Source organism: Struthio camelus, chromosome 3, assembly GCF_040807025.1.
Source record: "Struthio camelus isolate bStrCam1 chromosome 3, bStrCam1.hap1, whole genome shotgun sequence".
Lineage (NCBI taxonomy): Eukaryota > Metazoa > Chordata > Aves > Struthioniformes > Struthionidae > Struthio > Struthio camelus.
In genome coordinates this window covers 45,229,303-45,252,218 of record NC_090944.1, presented here as the reverse complement: position 1 = coordinate 45,252,218, position 22,916 = coordinate 45,229,303, and the positions used below count along the sequence as shown (strand labels likewise).

The window sequence follows — 22,916 nt, the reverse complement described above, 5'->3', positions numbered from 1 at the left end:
TAGTACTTCTGGAGCCCACTTTAAATTCAGGGCAAAGGTGACCATAATCTGTTCATCGTGTGGTGAAGATTGCTTTGAAATACTGGTAGAGAAGAATATTTTTTACAGTCTTGTATTAAATTGACAAAGCTGAATGCTTAGAAATCCTCCTACCTTTGTAGCTTTATTCTGACTTGCTGGAAGGCTGTGACACAAAAAGGTCACGCTAAGTATCTTCAGCTATGACGAATTTGCTGAGTCTTCTTCTGAATGCCAAAGCATATTTAATCAGATCATATTCAAGACCATGAGCGTATTTCAGAAATGCATGCAGCTTGAGCTCTGTAAACTAGTGATGTGAAGCAACCTATGGATTCTTTTTTTTTTTTGGGGGGGGGGTGGGGGGAACCACACCATGCTCATTCCCTCCCTCTCCTGTCCTCTTTTGACATGACAACTAATTCTGTAACATATGAGAAAGAAGTACCCTGAGGTCTCCCTGAAAGACATGACTGTTCAGCTTTCTGTCATTGTAAATGTTCCTTGCCCTGATGGCCAGCATTGTAAATGTTCCTTGCCCTGATGGCCAGATTGGTACTTGAAGAATAGTGGATAGTTCCTTACAGCACCGTAACTGTTATTCTTTGAAATGGTGTTTTGTTGTTCCCGTCCCCTCTGTCCTACTTTTTGGAGACTGCAGCAGAAAAGAGCTTTAAATTGCAAAGCCTAAGGGAAGGCTGACCTCCCTGTTGCCTCTTTGTTGGAGAAGATTTAGGGTTTGCTTACAGGTCTTGGCTATTTTTGAAAAATTGTGAACTTGTGTTTTTAAAGAAAAGACTATATATTATTACTTTCAAATCCATTATGAATTGATTTTAAATCTCCTTTTTAATCTGTTTTCATCCATGTCAGGTATATGAAGCTAGGAGGTAATTTAAATAAAATTTTACACACAATTTTGAACGGCTGCTGTAGTGGTTATGTCTGGGTATTCCTGAAGCAATAGGTGTGAAGAGGAAAAGTTTTACTTCAGTAGAAGATACTTGAGAGAGAAAATACTCCAGCATTTTCGTACTGCACTTAGAGGATTAGAGCGTGACTGAATTTCTAGTATTCTCCTCTAGAAAGTTCAGATAGAAGAAAGGGTGTGTTGGAATGATCTTGAGAAGACATGCTGCTTTTTAAAACCTATTTACATCTCAGTCTTCAGCAGTAGCTTTTATTACACTGTGTTCTAACTCTTTATACAGTGAAGTATATAATGTTTCAAAAGAATAGAACTTATTTGTGAGTATTCATAAACTTATTTTTAGGTCCCTTGATTTTTTGACCGGTCTTGAAGTTTTAGGCATGAGCTGTTAGGACTGTAGTGTAGTAAAGAAAAAAGTGGCTTTTTTTTTGGTTCTTAGTTTTCTTTTTCAGCTTGCTTCTTCTTGAGAAGCCTAGAAGTAAGGAAACAAAACATTGAATTTGATGCAGTTATTCTGAAGGAACTCTGTTAAATTGCTCTATTTCATTTAATTGCCTTGGAAAGTACTTGGAGTCATAGAGTCAGCAAGGAGATGTTAACCTACCTTGCAAAGCCAGCATCTTCTGGTTACATCATAATTACAGTTGTACAGCTCTGCAAGTGCTGCTGCTGTTTCAGGTGGTATCTTAATGAAACATTATGCTTTACCAAAATGCAGGCACAAAATCAAAAAATGAGTGACATATATTGTAACAAAACAGTAGTTGTATTTAAGGTGTTAAACTTATTTTTAAACCTGCAAAAATGTGTGCTGCCACCCATCATGTGAGAAAGTTTAAGTAAGGTGAATGCATATTTATTAGTTTTGCTTTATGTTAACTCTGTAAAATTATTGTGGTGAATATATGCCTTGTCCTAGCTAGATAGTAGTTAAAACTCTGTATAAACCTGCTAATACAGATTAATATTTTATATTGAAATCAAAGATTACCCTGCATGTTAATGTTACGCTTGAAAGTTCAGGCCACTTGAAAGGTAAACAAATCCAGACTGCTGAGGCGAATGCCTGAATTTTGGTTCCCGAGTCTGCAGCTAGCTGATACGTAGTTAATGTAAAATTGTCTGGTACTACTCCAGGTTAAATGCATTTCTTTCAAAGTGGGTCCTTAATTACCTCAACCTTTTATATATAAGTAACTTCTATACAATACATCATCTGAAAAATTTAAAAAGAAACATTTTCTTAACTTCGTAAAGTGTGGATGTATTGCAGATCTATTTAAAGCTATTGGCGTAAGCAGTGAGTGAAATTGTCATATACAAAATTGGACCAAAAAAAGGTCAAGCGAAATATTTCGTAAGAATTGTTTTGCTTTTTTACAAGTGAAACTGCATGGGGTGGAATTTTGACCCCACTTGAGGTTAATGGAGAGTCCACAGAAGAATCAGACCTTCTAGATGCATTGTTTTCCCTCCTCCTCTCCCTGGTCTTTCTGCCCTCTTCCCCAATTTATTTTTATATAAATTAGTGAGAGAAATTGGGAACCACCTTGGAGGTGATAAAACTATCTCTATTAATGTGTTTCATTATGGAGATTGTTTTTCATTAATTTGAAGAATTCCCCCCTCACACACCCACGCACCATTTTTAATGATGATTTAATGTTTTATTACTGTTTAAATCCTTATTTTGCTTAGAGGAATTTACTGTGTCAGTGTTATAGCATCTACCGATTCAAGTCAAAAGGGTTTCTTCCTGCAAATTGTCAATCAAGCAGAGGCTACTGAGTTGCAATTCAGATTTTTCTGCATGCTCCAGCTTCTTCAGAGAGCTGGTTGTTGACTCTGTCCTTTAGTTTTGAGTGGACATTTCACATTACAGGCGATTCCTATGCTATGCCTCCTTACATCTATTTGTCTTGGTACTTTTCCTGTCCTATCTTCTGAGGTCCAGTCGTCATTTTGCAATTATAGCGGACGAATTCATCTTATGAAAGAAAGCTTCCTCTTTCACTGATCTTTATGAGGTGGTTCCTGATCTTCTAATGCTACTTTTACTTTCAGTGCAGCCTAATAAAATCTGAAGCTCTAACAGTATTACTGTGTCAGTTACAATGTTGTTTACTGTTCATTAATCAGTTAACCTGAATTGCCTGCCCTAGATCTTTTCCCTTTTGGTAGCTTTGTTGAAAACTTCTTGATTATTTTTAGCCTAAATGTTACATAAAAAAATTTGAGTCCCTATCTGAAGAAAGACATGGAAGATTATATTCCATTTAGTACAGCTCAGCAAAATGCTCTGTGCATTGACTGTTTCTGCCACATGAGGGGGTTCTTTCAGACTATTGTCTAAAAAGACATGCCACTCGCTCATAGGGACAGAGTATTTTTATTAGAGATTTAAAACAAGTCATTGCCTGTATTGCGGCCTTCACAAAGTCTGAAGAGACTTCCTCTTTTGCTGGAATTGTATCAGACTGTTTTTGTTTTTAGATCAGGTTTTGTAGTCTAGGAGCATGTCTGAAGGACGAAATGACTTTAGAATAGGGTGCGTTATTTTTGAGTTGGCCAGAGTTTGGTTTTTAAGAGGGTCTTCCTTTGACTGGTATGTAAGAGCACATAAAGGATCCTGAGGAGTAAAGCCGTCCTAATGCTCTGTTAGTCCAAGTAGAAGCCAATATTGAGTTTGCAGAATATTTGTTTATGAAAACAAAAAGAACCTGTAAATATCTTACATATAACTTTTCTGTATGCTTAGGCTCTGATACGTTGATCTGTCAGGTCTTTCCATGGATATATTTATCTTTCAGCTTTCCTGAATAAGTAACTGACTTGGATGATAGGAAGATAAAAATATTTTTTAGTCAACTTTTCAGTCTCATTTTAGTTGCTCCTTGCGTTCTTTCTACCATTTGATCTTTGCTAAAGATTTTTAGAAGCAGCTTAGAAATCCTGTTGACTTTTTTTCGGTGACTTAATAAAATTTAACTGTTGTTTTCCTTATCAAATTTGCACAACCTCTTCTAACTTTATAGAAAGTCCATAGACGTTTATTTGGCTTCTCCTTGAAGCATACGGTGATCAAAGATTGTTCCTTACAAAAAATAAAAGCATAAACTTGCAAAGAACTTCACAATAGCAGAAGATTGACTTGCAATGCTGTAGTTTGATCAATTATAAAAGAGTGTGTATGTTTTAAGAACAATTAGTTATCTTTGCCTTTTTGCTACTTTCAGAAATTTCTAGCATTTCTTTCTTCTGATGAATGTGAAATCAGGTGGTTCTTAGAATCTGATTTTCAGTTTTCAAGTTGGAACGTTATTCCTAATTAATATTCATTTGTTCTTATATGTTAAAGTTAAATAATTCCCTTCCTAAACACCTTGTTGTATGTGTGTACAAAGTGGTCCTGTTTCCTTTGTGTCCATGTTAAAAGGCTGAACTCCTAGGTTTTCCATTATCTTGTTCAGTGAAAAAAATTCTTTTTTATCTCTTCCAGTTATAATTCGTTTATCTTGAACACGGGAAACAAAAATTACATGTATCGTTTCAGAAGCCTTCTTGCTTGTCATTGTGTACTTGTCTAATATGCATGCTCTCTTGCTCACGCATGCACTCGCGCTCTCCCTCTCCCCTCATATATTTTTCTTTCTGCTGGTGCATTGTGTGTGATTCATTGCAATGAATACACAATGATCTTTCCCCTTCTGTTTCCAGCCAATTGCTTCAGTCTCTTACTCTGTAAGATAGAACAGTATCTGCCTTACAAGATTATTAGTTCATTAACTTTTTAAAACAATGCTGATGGCCTCTGTTGGAAGATGCGATAGATGTGCATAGTGGTATTGCGTGTAGACTGAACTCCATTATTTTTTCTGGCGGCAGTGCAATAGATATCCTTACTACTACTAGTCTTCCCAGGTTTGTGGCCTAGTGTGTTTTGTCCTGTAGGCTTTTAATTGCTTCAGGCAATATCATTTGTACTGTATCTCGATTATGTTTTTAATGGATGATTTCCTAATACACGTTTTATCAACATACTCTTTTTTTTTTTTTTTTCCTTTTTCCTCTGCAGTCACTAAGAAAAAGGCCAGGTTTGAAGAACTTCACTAATAACATACTTTTAGCTCTCTCTGTCTTTTCAGTGCTAATAACTGTTATCCTTTCCTTGGCAAGTTTATCTGCCATACAGTTCTCATATTAATCACCATCTCTTCCCTTTGAACTAAACTTTCAATGCCGTATCATGGCACCATTATTAGATGACTTGAGGAAGTCTAGCTAGGTTGAATGAATTGTATTTTCTTGATATACAAAATCAGTTATCTTACTGAAGAAAGTCTGCTAAATTTGTCTGGTATTCTTTACTCTGATGCAATTTTCATTGTATTCAGTTTTTCATTTGTCCTGTTTTACTTTCCTTAAAGACTAGTTTTTAACTCTGTCATGCTATTCATAAGAGGTAGAAAGGTGGCTTTTTGCCCCAGTCACTTCTGTAAGTGCTGCTTCTCTGATTTCTTGTAACAAACTATTTTTATGATCTAAGACGTGCAGTTTTTTGAGCCTGTTTCACAACTCTATTCTCCCTTGTTTGGGAGCACAAAACTCTCATCAAAACTGAAAGAAAGAGAATATATTTTCTTTTTCATTCCCTTATTTCATCAGCATTCCTCCCTTTGGTGTGTACTTACCTCTTTCTGTTTCCTTGCTGTTCTCCTAAGTGGGGGATATAGCTTAATTCTTGGGTTTGAGATAAAGGTAGTCTTGATTTAGTCTGTCCTCATTGTATAGCATCACTGGTTCTTTCCTTTTTTGGTTGAAGAACCTTTGCTGTCTGTAGTATCCTAACACATTCACTTTTAAAATCCCTATTCTGTAGAGACAGCTGTTAGTTGACCAGTGCTTTTTGCGTTTTTATGATTATCTGTCTCTTCCCTTTACCCTTGGTAGCCTTTCATTCAGCAAGGAAAAATTCCAGACAGAAAAAAACAATTTTTCTTCTTTGGGATGCAATTTTCATATAGTTCTTGCATCTTTGATTTTAAAAGGGGGTGGGGGAGAAACAGAACAGTTTTCTCTTTGCTCAAGTCCCTTATCAGGTTTGCTTAAGCTAGGGCTTTTGTGGATTTATTTGCAGATACCCCTTTTGGAATTTAATGTCTGATTTCTGCTCCAGAAGACCAGCTCTTCTCTGTTAACTTTATTACCAAAGACATTCTATTGTAAAGTATCATTTATTAATTCAAAAAAAAAAAATGTGTGGAAAAAAATTCTGCTGGATATCACTCCTGGCAGGCCTTACCCTTTAATTTTTAATAGCAGTTACATCTTAGAAGCTTATTTCCTATGTTGACATAATCTCCAACAGTAATTTTTTGTTCTTATAGCATTAAGGATCTTTATTTCCAACTACTTGGAAATACAGATGTAAAGGGTGGTACTAAAAAATCCAATTGCTGTCCTTTGCAAAACCATTTTTTAACCTCATTGTGACTACGTTCATAGTAAACACCATTTACACTGTGCTAATTGCTGAATAGTGGATCACTGTTCTTTTCCTTTATATCAGAAAGGGATGCCTTCAACTAACGCTTCACTCTAACTGCCAGGAGTTTCTTGAAAATGGTCTATCCCGGCCATTCGCCTCTGAGAAGGATTAAAAATATCATCTGTCAAATTGTTCCCACCACCGCCCCTCACTGTGGTTAGCAAATAATTCTTCCCACTGCATGCCTAGTTTTCCTTGGACAGCAAAAAGTCTTCACATCTTAGACTCTAAGGAGGACCCTGAAATTCTATTTATGCCGGACTTTGTTGTTAGGAAGCTTGATACTTTGTGTTTTCTTTTTGCGGGGGGAGGGACAAGGACCAGAAATTTCTATGTAAACACTTTTCCAGATTTTAGTATACATCTGCAAAGTTTAATCTTTGGCTGAAGCTCCCCCCCGTCCCCCCGCTCCCCCACTCTCCCCTGCCTCCCCGAATCATTTCCCTTTAGTAAGGTGAACTTTCTGCATACAAACTGCAACGCAAAGTGTAACATTGCCTCAGTTGTTGGATCTTGCATTTGTGTGGCCTAAATTAATTCTGCGTTCTTAGCTTATGTGATATTAGTGTTGCTCACTTGAGGCTCTGTTTTTATTTCCCATCTCCTTCTGTAGGATACTTCTACTAAAATTCATTCCCTCTGGAATAGTGGGAAGCAAAATAGAACATAAATCTTGCATTGATTTATGTTCCTTTTTTGTGATTCCAGAAACTCACTTTACTTTTTTGGCAAGCATCTATAGTAAGAGAGACCATTATCTAGTAACTGAAAGCTCTGGGAATAGGTGTGGCAGCCTCTAGCACTGGGGTATGTGTGCAAGGGTGTGGGTGTGGATGTGTTGTATGACCGTGGGCAAAACAGTTAGACTTCTTGCCTCAGTCTTTTAACCTGTATGATAAAACAGTACCTTGCTCACGGGATTTTTTAGGCGTAGTTCGTTTAAAAAAAATGCTGATGGCCTCTGTTGGAAGGTGCCGTAGAAGTGCATAGTGTTACTGTGTGCATACTGAATTCCCTTTTTTTTTTTTCTTTTTTTCTTTTTTCCTTGGCAGTATGTAGCCCTGCCACAGTGTAGGGAAAGAACTTTTTTTGGTCTCTCTTTAAAGAAAATGCAAAATTGCTTTACTGGGGAGAATAGAAAGGGGCGTTCTGAAGAGGTGCTGAAGACGTGAAAATTCAGAGTGGTGATTGGTCACCTCTGCTTGATTGACAGGTTGCAGGGAAAAACAAAAACCATTTGTTCTGGCTTAATGGAACTGGAAAACAGAAAATGAGTATCAGGTAAAAATTCCTTTTTTAAAATCTTTGCAGTTCTCCTTTAAAAACTGGAGTTAAAACTACACAAATCTAAAACTCCCCAGACCAACAAAGTAGGAGTAGGAATTGCAGGAAGCAGGCAGTTGCTAAGTTGTGTAATGTGGGTTGTCTATGTCAGTGCGTTTTCTAGTGGGCAGGTGTTCTGAAACACCAGAGTAGCCAATGCTTTCGAGCTAGCTTAGCAGAAAGGCAGAGGATTGTGAAAGGGTGTAGTGACTAAAACCCTGAACTGGACCCAGCTCTCTGGTTAGGCTTATCAGCAGGACATTCAAGGGGAAGCTTTTATTGTTACTTCCTGTACTGTGCCTGCTTTGTGGATAAAGTCTGTCCGTTTCTTCTGCTATCAATTTGGCATCTTTCATGAGTATTACCACAAAATTCACTGAAAAGTGAATGGCTAAAAAGTAAACTATGTACTAAAATAACTTCCATCTATCAGAATACTGTCTTACTGATTTTTATATAAACTTCAACATCAGCACCACAGTTTTGAGAATCATAATTTAAAACAATTTATTTCTGGTAACTTAATTGTTTTGTATATTAATGTATTTCAGATTGAAGGACAAGGACATGGTGCAGTTTTTGACTGCAAGTGCTCTCCTGATGGACAGCATTTTGCATGTACCGATTCTCACGGTCACCTTCTGATTTTTGGCTTTGGTTCCAGTAGCAAATACGACAAGGTACAGTGCAAGATGAAAACCAAACTGTTTGTCTATTTTGAAAGTATTTGTGCATACCTCAGAGTTTCATTTTGAGAAGATGTATCTCAGCGTGTTTTTGAGCCATTAATATGGGATGTTTCAGATTCCTCTTGTTGACACTGGGCTTTCTTTGAGGGCTTGTCTTCTTTAAATTACAGAAACATGCAGTGAAGCTATTGTTTTTTTTCCATGGGAATTGCAAGAAAATGAGAATCATTATCTCCCCTCAAGTGAGGGGGTTACAAATGTCTAGTAATGGATCAACATGGATAAAGTGAATAGACTGAAGTGAAAGTGATGATAGTTGAATGTTTGACTTTAAACATTTTTCTGGTTCTCAGTAAGACCAAAAAAAAGGGGGGGTGGGGCAGGATGGGGACATGGTAATAAAACTAATTCTAACTTTTTTTTAAACATTACATAACGTGGGAGACAGTTATTTACAGTAGAGGTACTGTGCATTCCGGTGGTACAGTTCTATGTCTGCTTATGTAATTCTGCAAGCATGGATGCCATGGTGCTTGCACAGCAATGTGAAATGAAAATATTCTGTCTTTATCCTGCTATCGTAGTGACCATTGTGTATTCTAAGTTTGAGTGGCTTGCCGCAGACCCTCATGACTGGAAAGATTTGTTTTCTTTCTTCTACCCCCATGGTTGATAAGCATGCCCTATGAACTGTACAGTTTACCTAGTTTGGAGTGTCCGCAAGGCCCCTGTTCTCCTTTTATCACCCAGGGAAAAGGTGATGTATGTCTCTTCTCTGCCTTTCTAAGACCTAAGACATATGTTCCTAGACATATCTGCTCAAGGACTTTCATCTCTGCCGCTGGTACCTGATGCTTGAAGATTGTTGGTGAAGTGCTGGTCTCTGCATCCTGCCTTCTGCTTTGGATCTTTGGACTTAGGCCAGTCTTCAGAGCACCTTGTCAAACAACACATGGGTCTGAAAGACATAAAACAAAAGGAATTTTAATCTTTTGCCTTGTAAACCGTTGCGTTTCTGTCTGCAATCTCTCAGTTCTTATCTTGATGCTAGTAACAGCAGTGCTCAATACTGGGGATTTTTTTTTCCTGTTTTTCAGCTATTATTTGAAGTACTTAGTGCTTGACTGGTTGCTATCCCTCAACTGTTACTGTAGTTCAATGCACCTGTTTATTTTCTTTGGAATGGAAAGGAAAATACGCAGGAGTAGAGACAACACAAGCAATGCAAACCAGGATTACCAGAAGATGGGTTTCAAGGCCTTTCAGAGTTCCTACTCTTCCAGATTTTAAGGCCTATTGTGGTGGAAACGTTTCTCTCACCAGAGTTCATGGATTGCTCCAAGTTTCCTTTTCCTCTCTAAACGTTTTGGAATTTTGTAGTCCTCTGCAGTTAGAAATGTTGCAAATGGGTGTGATATGAAGAACCTTTTTGGTTTTGTGGTAGACCAAGTTTCCTTTACACTGTCATTTGATGAATTAACTTTTGAGGGATTAGATCTTTTTGAAGAAGGAAAACAGTGTTGTTTTTCACTTAAACTTCAGAGACCCTTTATCCTCTTGGGATTTTCTCTACAGCCCTTGAGAAGAGATTATTTCAAATATTTCACTTATCAGGTGATATAAAATGATCTTCTCCAGCTATAACTGTGCCACAGTATTCTTGCTGTTACTGACCGTAGAAAAAATGGGAAGAAATAGAATTTACTTTTTTTTTTTTCTTTAAACACTTTTTAACTCTCAGAAAACTCATCTCAGAAATTATAGATCTTTTTCTTGTCTCATTCCATCTCCTTTCATTTTTGTCTGACTTGCTTTGTGGAAAAATATAACTAAAGATAGGTGGGTGCTGAAGAGTCAGTGTTGTGTTTTCTGTCCCCTCCTGTCCTCCCCTTCCCCCCTCCCCCCCCCACTGCTTGTTTTATTTAGACCTCTTATGAGAATATGTTCTGATAGGGCATATGTTTTTGACTTTAAAATGGTTTCCATCCATTGTGAGGAATGATTTCCTCAGGAGAAAGAAGTGTGATAACCTTGACACTTGTCTTACACTCCTGCGTTTGCAAGTTTTGCTCAAGGTGACGAGTCTAGCTGAGAGCCTTCCAAGGCCTAAGTTCCTTTAGACTAGCCAAACCACTGTTCCTTGCTGCAAGTTGACAGCTCCTGTGCCACATGTCGATGCAGTAGCGGGGAAAGTCTCTTTGCATTTATACAAGTTTACCTATTTGGAGAAACTGAGGGTTCAGAATGTATAACTGCTAAAGGAAAGAACCTTCCGGGCTATCTCCTAGAGCTCAGGTCTGTGTCAAAAGCTTTCCCACCAGCACCAAAGTTGAGTTTGAGATGTCATATGTACAGGACACTTTTACGGTGGTGTAGTATCTTGTTTTTTGTCATGAAATTGACCGCTAAAAGTGGAATAGTAGGGTCTGCCTGTTAGTACTCTTAACAGGTTCGGGTTGTCTGCTGAACATGTGAGCAACTGAACATGGCTATTTAAGGTTCCCTAATTTGCCCCAAAGGACCTGGGGCCCGAGGATAAGATCTTACGTTGGACTGTATCTCTGAGCCCCAGGTTCCAGCAGGAGCTCTTCAGCGTTCTGCTCAGAGCTGGTCTGAGCCTGGAATCTTTGTTAAACGCTGTTCTTACCTCACGGAGTGGAAAATTGTCATTTACTTTCTGTACAATACTTGCTTGCAGTAGAGAGTACGCTTAAAGGTAAAAGTAGAGAGGTCCCCCCACCCCCAGATCTTGCACAAAAGACTGTTCTGGTAGGAGGACTCTGAATCTGAGATCTTGCTTACAAAACCTGATAATGTGGGATGCAGAGAGCATTGTACAGCCAAGTCGCAGGACATTAAAACTCACAGCTGTTGCACGGCCATGCCATTGGAACTACTTCTTTTTCCACTGTGGGAAGTACATAATAGTAGTAGGAAGATTGCACTAGATGAAAGGTCTAGATATTCTACTGTTAGGATTACAGGCAAGAATCTCAAGTCCTTCTAGAGGACTGTTCTTCATTGTATTGAGCCAGCTATTTGGGCTGAAGGAACAAAGTTGTTAATCTGGCCTTGATGAAACAAGGTTTCTGTTGAGGAAGTTTCTGTTGATGAAACATGATGCTCCCCTCGTGAGAGTGCTTATTATCTTTTTCATTCATTCTCTCAAGTTAACAAAGAACCTGTCAACAATACCTCTAACAGTGAGGGCCTCCTTACTGCAGCAGGATGTGATCTTCTCCATTTGTGTTCAGTAAGAGTAGCTGTTTCAATCCCAGAAGTAAAATCTTTGCTATTGCATCTCCCTGTGCGTCTTTCCAGTTTTCTTGCAGGTGCTACTTTTTTGAATTTACATAGGGTCCAGAGCCTATGTGACAGATGATTCCTGTATTTTTATTCATGTCACGTGAATGCATGTAGGCACTTCATATTTCTTTTTGATGTCGTATCAGAGAGATGTTTATTGTCATCTTTCCTTCCTGGTCATCTCACATCCAGGACAGGGGAACTTAGCATTTGTATTGTGCTCTGAGGTCTGATCTCAATGACACAGTCGTGTCCATCTTACTGATTTCTGAATAACAAGTTGCAGAAGATTGTTACCAATTGGTTAGGATGGAGGATACTAGCAGAACTCAGGTATTTCTGTATTCATGCTCAAACATCTGTCTTTCACCCCTATGACGAGATCATTTGGAGATCTGTTTACACCTTTGATCAATTGTTTAACCATATTTATGCTGCACTGGAAATCTACTTCCAGTTAATTATGATTGTGTAGTGTATTATTTTTATTTGTTTGAAGCTAAGCTACCTACGTGAACTGTCAGTCAAAGGGATTTACTTTCCAGTGAGTAGTGTTGGGATGTGTGTAGTTTAGCTGTCATTTTGCCTGCTGTGTGCTTTCTCTTTCCTCTTTGTAGTCCGATACCTCTCTGATGGCACAACGTTGAGATACATGTGCCAGCGAGGAGGTGGAGCATAAGCCTTTGTATATATTCGTTGGACGAAAGAATTCCTCAGTCCTGAGTGCCTGTGGCAGTCACCTAGAATAAATTGCGAGGGAGTGGTCTGAAATTAAAAACAAACCTTTGAATCTGAAGAATTCAACTTTTGATCATTTATTTTATCTACTGAAACTTTTTCAAGTATCTAGCATTATAGTAAGAATAGGTATGCTTGTGATGAAAATACTAGGTGATGAACTATGAGTGATGTGATAAATATTTTCCTATTCTTCTTCCCACATCAGAGGCTCTTAGAAGTCTGTGATACAGTTTTCATTATCAGGTGTATATACATCGTAATTTGTAACCTGTTAACGTATCTGTGCTGTGTCAAATAACTGCACGTTGTTAAACATTCCCTCATTCCCCTGTTCTTTAAACGCTTCCCACCCTCAAGCCTCTGGATTATTCTCCTTGTAGTATAGTACAGAAAATGAGTGCTGGAAAAAAACACAGACCTGTTAAATTTTCTCCTTTAAAGATCAGCTTATAACGTTGTTCTATAAAAGTGACCACCACTGTAAAGAATACTTTGGCAGATATGTTTTTTATGCTTTTTTTATAGGTTCTTTAAAAATTACAAAATTACTTTGTTTACAGATAGCAGATCAGATGTTCTTTCATAGTGATTATCGGCCCCTTATCCGTGATGCCAACAACTTTGTCCTGGATGAGCAGACACAGCAGGCTCCACACCTTATGCCTCCTCCATTTTTGGTTGATGTGGATGGCAACCCTCATCCTGCAAGGTATCAAAGACTAGTTCCTGGTCGTGAGAACTGCAGGGAGGAGCAGCTTATCCCTCAGATGGGAGTAACATCTTCAGGTATGGAAAATTTCAGTTCAGTACACAGTAGCCTATGTGGTACCTCTACCCCTTCCCTCTCACTGTGTACTTTTTCTTCATCTTTGGTAATAAGAATTCATGTAGCAGGTAAGAGTTGCTTGGTGCTCATTGCTTGTGACAGCCTGTTTCACTTACAGCACTGTCATCGCTCAAGTTAATGCTAGCTAAGGCTACAATGCCAGTTGGCTTGGAGCTGTTCATTTCATTATTGAAACAGTGTAAGATGCTGAGTGAGCTTTCATTTGATCTTTTTGGGGTAAGACTTCCTACTTCAGAAAACCTAGGAAATAGACTGATCTTCCACACCTTTTTGGGTAACGGCTACAAGAAAAGGAAACTGGGAGGACATCTGACAGCTTCTGTCAAACCTTCCTGTTCTTGAGGACTTGAGCTTTGATCTTTCATTTAAAGATCTCTCAAGATTTAATGAGGGTACAGAAACCTGGGATGTTACTCTGAACTTATTCCTTGCATGCCGTGCATGTGGAGAACACACGTTGGGGCAACAGCTCCTGGAAATTGCTTAAATGTGGTACAGATAGGCATCGTTTTAAAATCTCCACCTACTTATTGTGTTTTACTAGTTCAGCATTAGTGTGAATGACCAAATGGTGGCTGGTGACAGTAGCTTTAAAAGTTTCCAGGATAGGGATTGCTAAGTATCTGGATATTCTTGAAAATCTGGGGAAAACTGGCTGTGCCTGTAAATAGTGGCTTATATATGCCATACTTAAATCTACAGTGTGTCAGACATTTTGGGAAAGTTGAGTGAAGTTTTGTTTCTTAACAAAAGACCGTTTCACAAATTTCTTACAGTTGATAGCCCGAGAGAACAAAACATGAAGATGTTCCAAGGATCATCTTTTGTCAGAAGGGCCATAAAATGCAGGATCATTTTGCCCGAGAGATCTCTTTATCCTCAGGTCTACAGATGAGGATAGCAAGCCACTGAATATCTAAATAATAATTTTTTAAAAAGTGTTTTAACAAGTCTTCCAAAATTGTAGATAAAAGCTACCTAAGTAGCACTTGTAAGAAGGAATAAATCCTTTAGTTAGTGTCTGCCATGCTTGATGTCCAGCATTTTAGCCAGTGATTTTGAAGCTAAATTAGGGTTCCAGTGAGTTTGCCTATTGTTACATGGAGCTATGACGTTCTTGTAATCTCTAAATCAGAAAATGTCCTGGACACGTTTTGTATTGTAATATTTTGAAATAAGTCAGACCTTTAAAACCAACCAACCAAATCTAATGATGTGTCTGCATGACAGATGAAGGCCTATGGGAAGATAATGTCCGTAGTGTTTTGCTTCATAGCCAGAAGCCATCAACCAGACTGACAGAAAGCCAGGAAGGTTTGGGAGAGACGGAAGATGTTTTCGTACTCTACAATTTAGCAACAGTATATGCAGTCTTACCCAAACCTACACTGTGTTCATGTATTTTGTATTTTCTCCTTTCACTAAGGAAGCCCCTTGCTTTCTGGAACTTTATTATAGGATTTGACCTCCCTTAGACCTGTGACATTTTCCCCCTCACCCAAGTATTTTTCTATATTCTTAAATATTTTTTTCTCTTCCTTATAAGAGTAAGGAAAATTCAGCCAGTCATGCTTGATTTACTGTTTATATGTTAGATTAAGCGCCTTTTAGCCAGATATATTGAAAGTTTCAAATATGCACCAATTTCTTTCCTTTTACTATTTTAACTTATTTTTATTTAGGAAGGCAAACTTTACAAACTAGAAATATGAAAAATATTTATTTTGTTTGAGTAGGGTGGTTTTTATTTAAATTGCATTCCTGGGCTATTTGTAGAATTTCATGTTGTTTGCAGGAGACGGTGCCCCTGCTCATGAGTTCACCAAATAAATCTGTCTGCCTTGCTACACATCAGTCAGAAAACCTATCTGTGATTGTAGCAGATCTCATTCTGAGATTCTAAGCTTTGGGGAAGTGGGCTTCAGCTGAATTAGCCTTGAAAACCTAAGAGCACTATCTTTAACTATGTATATTCTTTCTGCATAACATCATCCGTTAAGAAATGGCTGTTTCTGTCTATGCACATAATCACAGCTCTTTATTTCATAGCACAGTTACGGTAGTGTCTTGTATTTGATCTCGATAAGTGCAGTCTTGCGCTGTGGTATCTCTTTGGAATGACTCTGGGAAAATATTTTTTGTAGATTATTTCTTTGAACATTGTCATCCCTCATTACAAAGTTTTGCAAGTTTCCTTTTCTCTGTCTCAACAAATGTATGCAACTTGCTTCTCTTCACAAGTTTCTTGCTTCTCCATTCGTCACAGATTCTGTGTTGAGGTATTTGACTTCTTTTTCAAATCGGCCCTGTAACCCTTGCCTTTTTCTCTGTATCTGTCTAATCTTTTGTGACCATTGTGGCTAAGAAAAGTTTTGCATTGTTTATGCTTACATGCTATGGTTTTTGTTTGCTGCACTGAAATAATGTTATCACCTTTTAATCCTTTCAAATAGAACTATCTCCTGTTAAGAGATCTACCCAAAGAGGTTTCATGGCTATTCTACACATCAAAGAAAATTAGCATTGCTTACCTGTGTTATCGTAATGCCTATGTGGCGCTCAGACATTCTTACTGCTTGCCAGTTCCCTACTGTAGATAATGCTATTCTCTTTCAATTAGACATCCTTTATGTAGCTCTTTCATTGAGGTTTATGCTAACGTGCTTTATAGTGCATTTGGGACAAGGTAAGACAATTTATATTAACTCAGCTGACAAATGGGTCTTCTGTGTCTTGGTGATACTTGATAAAATTTAAACCTTTTTTAGGAGTGGCATGTGATCATCTTGACCCTGCCCCAGGAAATTTAATGCTGTTAATATTAAGACAAAAGTTTTCTGGTTTAAAAAATGAGATTCTTAAAGTAGGAATTAGCCCATTCTTAAACTTGTGACTATATACTGTTCTAAATTTCAAAGCTAAAATTTAGATAGCCAGTTTGTAGTATTTGGCTCCTCAAATCAACATTTATGTGGTGTTCTCTTGGTATTTTACTTCACAGGATTGAATCAAGTTCTTAGTCAACAAGCAAATCAAGAAGTTAGTCCACTGGATAGCATGATTCAAAGACTTCAGCAAGAACAGGATCAGAGACGGTCTGGGGAGGCAGGAACTAGTAGTACCAGCCGGATAAGCAGAGGTAAATTACTGTTTGATTTTTTTGTTTTGCTTTTACCTATTGAAACATGTAACAGTCGGAAAATGTAAATGACGTATTATTGTGCGTGATATGTGCGTTTTGTTGAACTGCTAGAAAGGAGGTATGGAGCCATGGAAAATAGTACAACTTTCCCATCTTTTTTTTGTCTTTCGCAAAAAAAAGAGTTATTAGTCTCTGAATTATTAACATTACAAATTTGTAATAGCTGTTGTACGCCCCCTTAAGGAACTTGGGGCAACTGTGTTCCTTTAGCGATAACAAGTGTGCGGCTGTTCAGTCTAGTGCTGGCCCTGTAATTGATGGGAGTCTGAATTGTGACAAATAATCAGAGAAATAGAAGGGAGAAAAAAGGAAAGAGCTTCTTGTTTCTTTGTGCCACTGTTTCACTTATCAATGTCTCGCAGTAGATTTCGAGGTAAACTTCAACGTCAAAAAAATGCGTGGTGGTAAACCCACCTGAGTGGGCAAGAAGACCTTATGTGTGTGGAAGGATGTGGAAACGTTGAATTTTTTTTTCAGAGTAGGTGTTTGCAGGATCGTGTTAGCGGGGGGTGGGGGGGAGGGTTCCTTTTTTTTTTTTTTTTTTTTCGTTTGACCATTTCAGTTTATTGTTAGTAAATTTTACAGCTTGGATTCCTAATAATTTCCAGTGTTGTGGCTTCATTTTTTTGAAGGTAGTGGACTTTGTGTTTAAGGAATATCCAGATTCAGTGAGATAGCTCAGCATTTCATAAAATGGATCTGCAGGTGCAGTAGCAATAGTCAGCTTTTTGTCCACGTTTTCAGAAGTGATTTTAAAGAACAGTGAACCAGTGAAACATTTGCTTTACTTCAGAGTATTGATGTCTCAGTTCCTCTTCAATATGAATTTTTAAACAGTACTGCAGCCCCATAGATGTGTAAGAAGTTCAGATTTTGGAAACTACAGAAATAATTGAACAGGACAGTTGCGATAAATACTTTCCTTCTCAAGTAATAGATAATTGTTCTTTTTTCTTTCATTTCGCGTGTAGAGTTTTAGATCAAAGACAGTTATGACTTCTTGACTTTTCAGGATCTATAAGTTCTACCTCAGAAGTACACTCACCACCAAATATAGGATTACGACGTAGTGGACAAATTGAAGGTGTGCGTCAGATGCACAGCAACGCACCAAGAAGTGAAATAGCCACTGAGCGGGACCTTGTGGCTTGGAGTCGAAGGGTTGTAGTGCCTGAGCTTTCTTCTGGGGTGGCCAGGTAAACAGAGGTCTTCCAAATTTGCTGTGGAGTTTAATTTGATACAGTTTTAATTGAACAGTTTTGGCATTCACATTCTTACAGAACAGATGGTATGATATTTATCTGTTCTGTGGTCTTATAATTCTTAAAATCAGTTTCAGTTTGAAACCAACTGTTGTTTTCATGTCATTTGAAAGTCTTGGAATCATGGAAGTGTTATGTATTAAAAAATGCTGATACAGCAGATGAGTAATTTAACTTGTGTATGCATTGGGATCTGACCGCCTATATTTGTTCTGATTGTTAGCATAGGTCGGGGACGTTGAGCTAATCCAGCATGTGCCTGAGATGAATTTTTATTTCCAAACCTGCAGTACTTTTATTTCTTTCGGTAATAAAATCTTGTGACAAATACATTCCTGAGTGTGGCAAGTAGAGATTTTTTACCTTACTAATAAAAGTAAACTGCTTTAGCTTTCTGAAATGAGATTGAAATTATTAAATAACCAAAGGCTTTTTGCGTGTTTAAAATTTTGAAAATCTTTTCAAGGTGAGATAACTGCTGTCCCAAGTCACTGTGCTGGCATACAAACGCAGGTGTCCTTTGGATTTAGAAACTGTTATCTTGTAAACAACCGAGAGAGTACTTTTCAGTTGCGCTTTTCAGCTTTACTTCAGATATTGTGGGGCCACTTTTCAAGAATCTTGATTTTTTTGAATTGAGAATCATAGATTTGGGGATAGTTAAGTCAAATGGATGTCCTTAAAATACAACGTAGGAGATACTCAGTACTTGCCATTTTAAATTTTACTGTGTTCAGAAAGGATAACTTTGAAGCTAGGTCCTGACTCTAAAGAGGGAAATTACTACTCAGAGAATATTATAAATAAATATTGAACATTTTTTCCAGGATTGGAAGAGATATTCTCAGCTGTAATATTTTGCTTTGAAGTTAACATCTCAATTCTATTTTTCCAGTAGGCAGGAAGAATGGAGAACAGCAAAGGGAGAAGAAGAAATAAGAGTTTACCGGTCAGAAGAGAAAAGAAAGCATGTAATGAGTCATGTTCAAAGAGACAACAAAATACCTACTTTCTCTAAGGTAAATAGCCACTTGTACTTTATTACAGCAAGAACCATAAAATTTAATTCAGTGTGTTAGGCCTCATGAGTTTACATTACTCTTCTTAGTTTTAAATTTAAAAAATAGGGACAGAGGAGTGTGTGTGTACCTTCCCAGAATGAGGAAGTATGTCTCTGTTGATCTTTAACTATGTTCTAAATAAGCAGCTGAGATTACTTTTAGAAGTCCTTAAGTGAGAAGCCTTGTAAATCTGGTGTTGGGGACTGTTGGGGAATCGCTGTTGGGAATCTGTCACTATTGACTAATATATCCTGCTACTGTTTTTACTATTTGACATAAAGCGTTCTGTGGAAAGGGTTTGTTTAAAACTAAAGTCATAGTCTTTAACTTCAACACACTTACGCACATAGCCCATCATGAATAAAGAATCAGATATTTTCTATCACAGTACCTTCATAATTTTAGTGCTGTTTTATGGGGAATTTTGTAAGCCTTTTTTTTTTTTTTTTTTTTTTTTTTTACTGGAGCCACCAGTACGTTTGTCTCAGGAGAGACAGAAACTGGATAGATGAAAACTATAGGAAGAAATGATTTGTATTAAAAATGAGACTTATCATAATTCACTTGATGTTCTTGTACAACTTACGCGTATTTGTAATTAGAAATCAGGGTTTTATTTGTACATCTCACATACTTCTCTTTGCTTTCCTAGCTAAACCCACCAACATTTTGTAATTAAAGAAGTAAGTGTTACAGCAGTTGTAAAGGAGAAGGGATTATTAGTAACTTAGTAAAACTGAGCTGCTTTGGGTTTCGTAGTACTTTTGTAGTACTGTTATCGTACTCTAGATCAGACAGTTTCACCCTTAATTAAAAGGGTGAAAATTAATAAAATACAAGCCTGCAAATTATCCGTTGAAAACAGTAAAAATCAAGGTAGAAAAATAAGTAAAACATATTTTGCAAAAGAAATTAAAGAACAAGTATAAAAAAGACTCTACAACTGTTAATTTTGTCCAAGTAACATACCTAATGCTTGTACCATATATTATTCAGGTCCTTGAGAAGAAAAGGACCGAGATTGAAAGCCATCTGAAAGTAAGTAAATTTCAGATGCTGAGTAGTGCTCCTGTAATTTTTATTAATAATGATGAATGAATTTTATATGCAGTAAAAACAAATTAGAGTTGAACATATTTCTGCAGTTGCAAAACTGAGCACGTAAATTAAGTTTAGTTTCTTTTTTGTCATTCAAGCCAAGTAAAGCTTTCAACAAAAGTGAAAGTAACCTCCCCCCCCCCAATAGTCCCATCATCATTTTCAGTCTTTTTCTTAAATGAGTCTCATTAAAGTTCTGTTGCATTACTATCTTAGGAAATGGTACACTTGTTCTAATTTTGGTGCTGCTGTCTCCATTAAGTAAGTGTATTTGGCTAAGAACAGGTGAAAAATTTTTTTTTTTGGTGTGTCTGCCAGTTTTTATACATTGGAAGAAGCCCTTTGTCCTTCAAGGGTTTGGAGGCAGCCATGATAAGGCCCATGAATGGGTTACAAGGGCATCATGGTATTTAGTAACTCTGTACTTGAAGGGATGTGTTTTGGTTCTGATTCATAGGCTTTCTTTAAATTTACTTGGACTGTTGCACTACTCGATATATTTTTTTTCCCCTCCTTTTCTCTAGCTACCACATGCAGTCCAATGATCCTTCCTGCTCCATGCATTCCTACCAGCTTACTCTTGAATTTCTAACTGGGTTATAGTTTTCCTAAAATATCACTAGGACATAAAAATAGCAGAGCAGATGAGCTGGTGCTCTAGTCCAGCATCTTGGTTTTTGGCAATTACTTTGGCAATTACTCATAATAGATGACTTCGAAATATTCTCCCCAGAAGAGAAATTTTTAGTCTCCTTAATTTAAAGGTTTTACTTTACTTCCAGGTAAGTTGGCAAGATGTTAAGAGTAAAAAGATTTAAAACCTAGAAGCACTTACTGCTAAGCGCTTGCTGCTTTTTGTCTATTGTCTTCATTTCTTTTGCAATAGCTTACACTAATCTCTTACCTGTATGTGATGGTAAGAGTAAGAACTAAGTAATTATAAGCACAGATCTATACTTTAGGACAATATGGAGAGAGGTATTTTAGCAGAATAGGAAGTAATAACTGTTGTATGTATTAGCAGTTTGGGGGATTTGTTAAATTTGTCATCTGGAGAGAACTTAGTTATTAGAGTTTAATTTTAGATAAAGGAAGTTATTAAAGATCTCACTAACACAAAAGTATCTCTAGAAAAAAGTATCTCTCTAGAAAAAAATGGAAATTCATTAAGGACAGATTAAGTTCAGAGATAAATACTGGGCTAAAGAATTTAAATAGTGCATCTAGTCAAGAATTAAAGCAATTACAAAAGCTATCTGACGAACTGGTAAATAGAAAGCATAATGCTGGGAAAGCATCTGCAGAGCTTTACAGAGAGTTTCCTTTCTTTGTCCTTAGGAGGTTGTAAGCATGAGTTGATGATTACATTCTGATACTGGGCATATGCTTGTGACCCCACTCTGTTTAACTTTTTAGTGTAGATGGATCCCTAGTGCCCTCACAAAAGAGGGACATTTTTCAAATCGAGAACAGAAACAGCTGATGAAGAAACAATGTGAAATTATTATAGCCAAAGGTCTTAAAAATTACTACAACCCTGTATAAAAGCAAAACTTTGCTTCCTGATGGAGTCCTAGTCTTAGTAGAATGCAGTGTTCAAACTTGGACGTTGTCAGGACACCACTGACAGTTTCCACTGAGTCTACGGGTCTTTCATAAATGGTGTTGAAAAGCCTCCCAGCTGTGTCCAGATGACCCGTGTAAACCTATCCCTCTTAAATACAGGAAATGTCACTATTTATATTTCTCAGAAAAACAGTTCTGGCAGCAGCTGTAATTTCTAATGTGTCATGGATGAACTCTGATATTGAATGAAAGTCTTGGATATGATAAAAAACCACTTGCATATATGCCGCATGTGTAACTGTTCATCAAAGTATAGCTACAGAGAGAGAGAAAGTGATGCTTGAAACTCAAATCAGTGATGATCTTGGCTTTATTTCCAAGCCTCCCTGTAGAGTTCAGAGTCGAATTTCAAGCTTTTTCTCTATGATATATATTGTAAAAGGAGGACTGTCAGCTGTTTCCTCTGTTGTTGCTGCAAGTCTTGGTGATAGATTCCATTTTAGCTGGAAAAAGCATGTAATAACTTCTCTTTCTAGTGAAACCTTCACTCACACAGTACCAAATGCCTAAATAAGAACGCTTGACCTGGAACTTTTCAACAGGTTTTGACAGTGCTGTGTTGAGTAGGAGTGATGTTAAAATACATTTTTTGGCAAGATGTACAATAAGTATACCTTACAGTCCCTTTTAATTATTTACAGATGACTTCTTGCACTTTTTTTTCCTTTTGGTACTAGATCATTCCCAAAGCAGCCTGTTACTGTTTTGATAGGTGCTTCCATGAAGGAAAGATTGTTTATTTATTTATTTTAATTGATTTTTGTCAACCTCTGAACTGCCAAAAGAGAGGAACTTTTTCGAAAACCAAAAAGCGATACAGAGCATGTCTGTTTTCCAAGGATCCATAGTTTCAGTATAAATAGGGAGAAGGGCGATAGTCACAGTACCCAACTGAGAAATTTTGCCTCTAGATAGAAATGGGAGTGTAAACATTTAGAGGTTTTATTTCCAGAGAGATAAGGCAAACAAGCTTGTCTAATCAGGATATAATGCATCTTCTGCAAAATGTGCCCTTTATTAATATAAAGGGTACTTGACTCAGTTGTTTCACTGGGCCTGTGTGATCCCATTTCTGTTGTCCTTGCTTTCTCGTACCCTGTTTCATGATGCTAACAGATAGCTGGACTTTGTGTAAAGTAGTTATTCCCCATAGGTGTTTTGTGAAAGCAGCAGAAGTGTGTTGCTGTAACATTGGCCTGTGTTACCCGTCTGGCGGCTTCAGCAATTGATCTTGACAGTTTGACAAGAATCAGGTAGCCCCAAA

The 22,916-nt window shown here is 37.5% G+C and overlaps 1 protein-coding gene across 6 annotated transcripts in view; it reads left to right on the top strand.

Moving 5' to 3' along the window:
- Positions 1 to 22,916, top strand: part of PHIP (pleckstrin homology domain interacting protein) — a 114,965-nt gene that overhangs the window by 52,547 nt on the left and 39,502 nt on the right. For 3 of the 6 annotated variants that reach the window (XM_068937594.1, XM_068937593.1, XM_068937599.1), the window contains 6 exons: positions 8,372 to 8,500; positions 13,117 to 13,342; positions 16,405 to 16,542; positions 17,618 to 17,801; positions 18,763 to 18,886; positions 19,925 to 19,966. In XM_068937594.1, coding sequence (XP_068793695.1) covers positions 8,372 to 8,500; positions 13,117 to 13,342; positions 16,405 to 16,542; positions 17,618 to 17,801; positions 18,763 to 18,886; positions 19,925 to 19,966 — 843 coding nt within the window. The remainder of the gene's footprint in view (positions 1 to 8,371; positions 8,501 to 13,116; positions 13,343 to 16,404; positions 16,543 to 17,617; positions 17,802 to 18,762; positions 18,887 to 19,924; positions 19,967 to 22,916) is intronic. The other 3 variants (XM_068937597.1, XM_068937595.1, XM_068937598.1) reach the window with 1 other exon arrangement.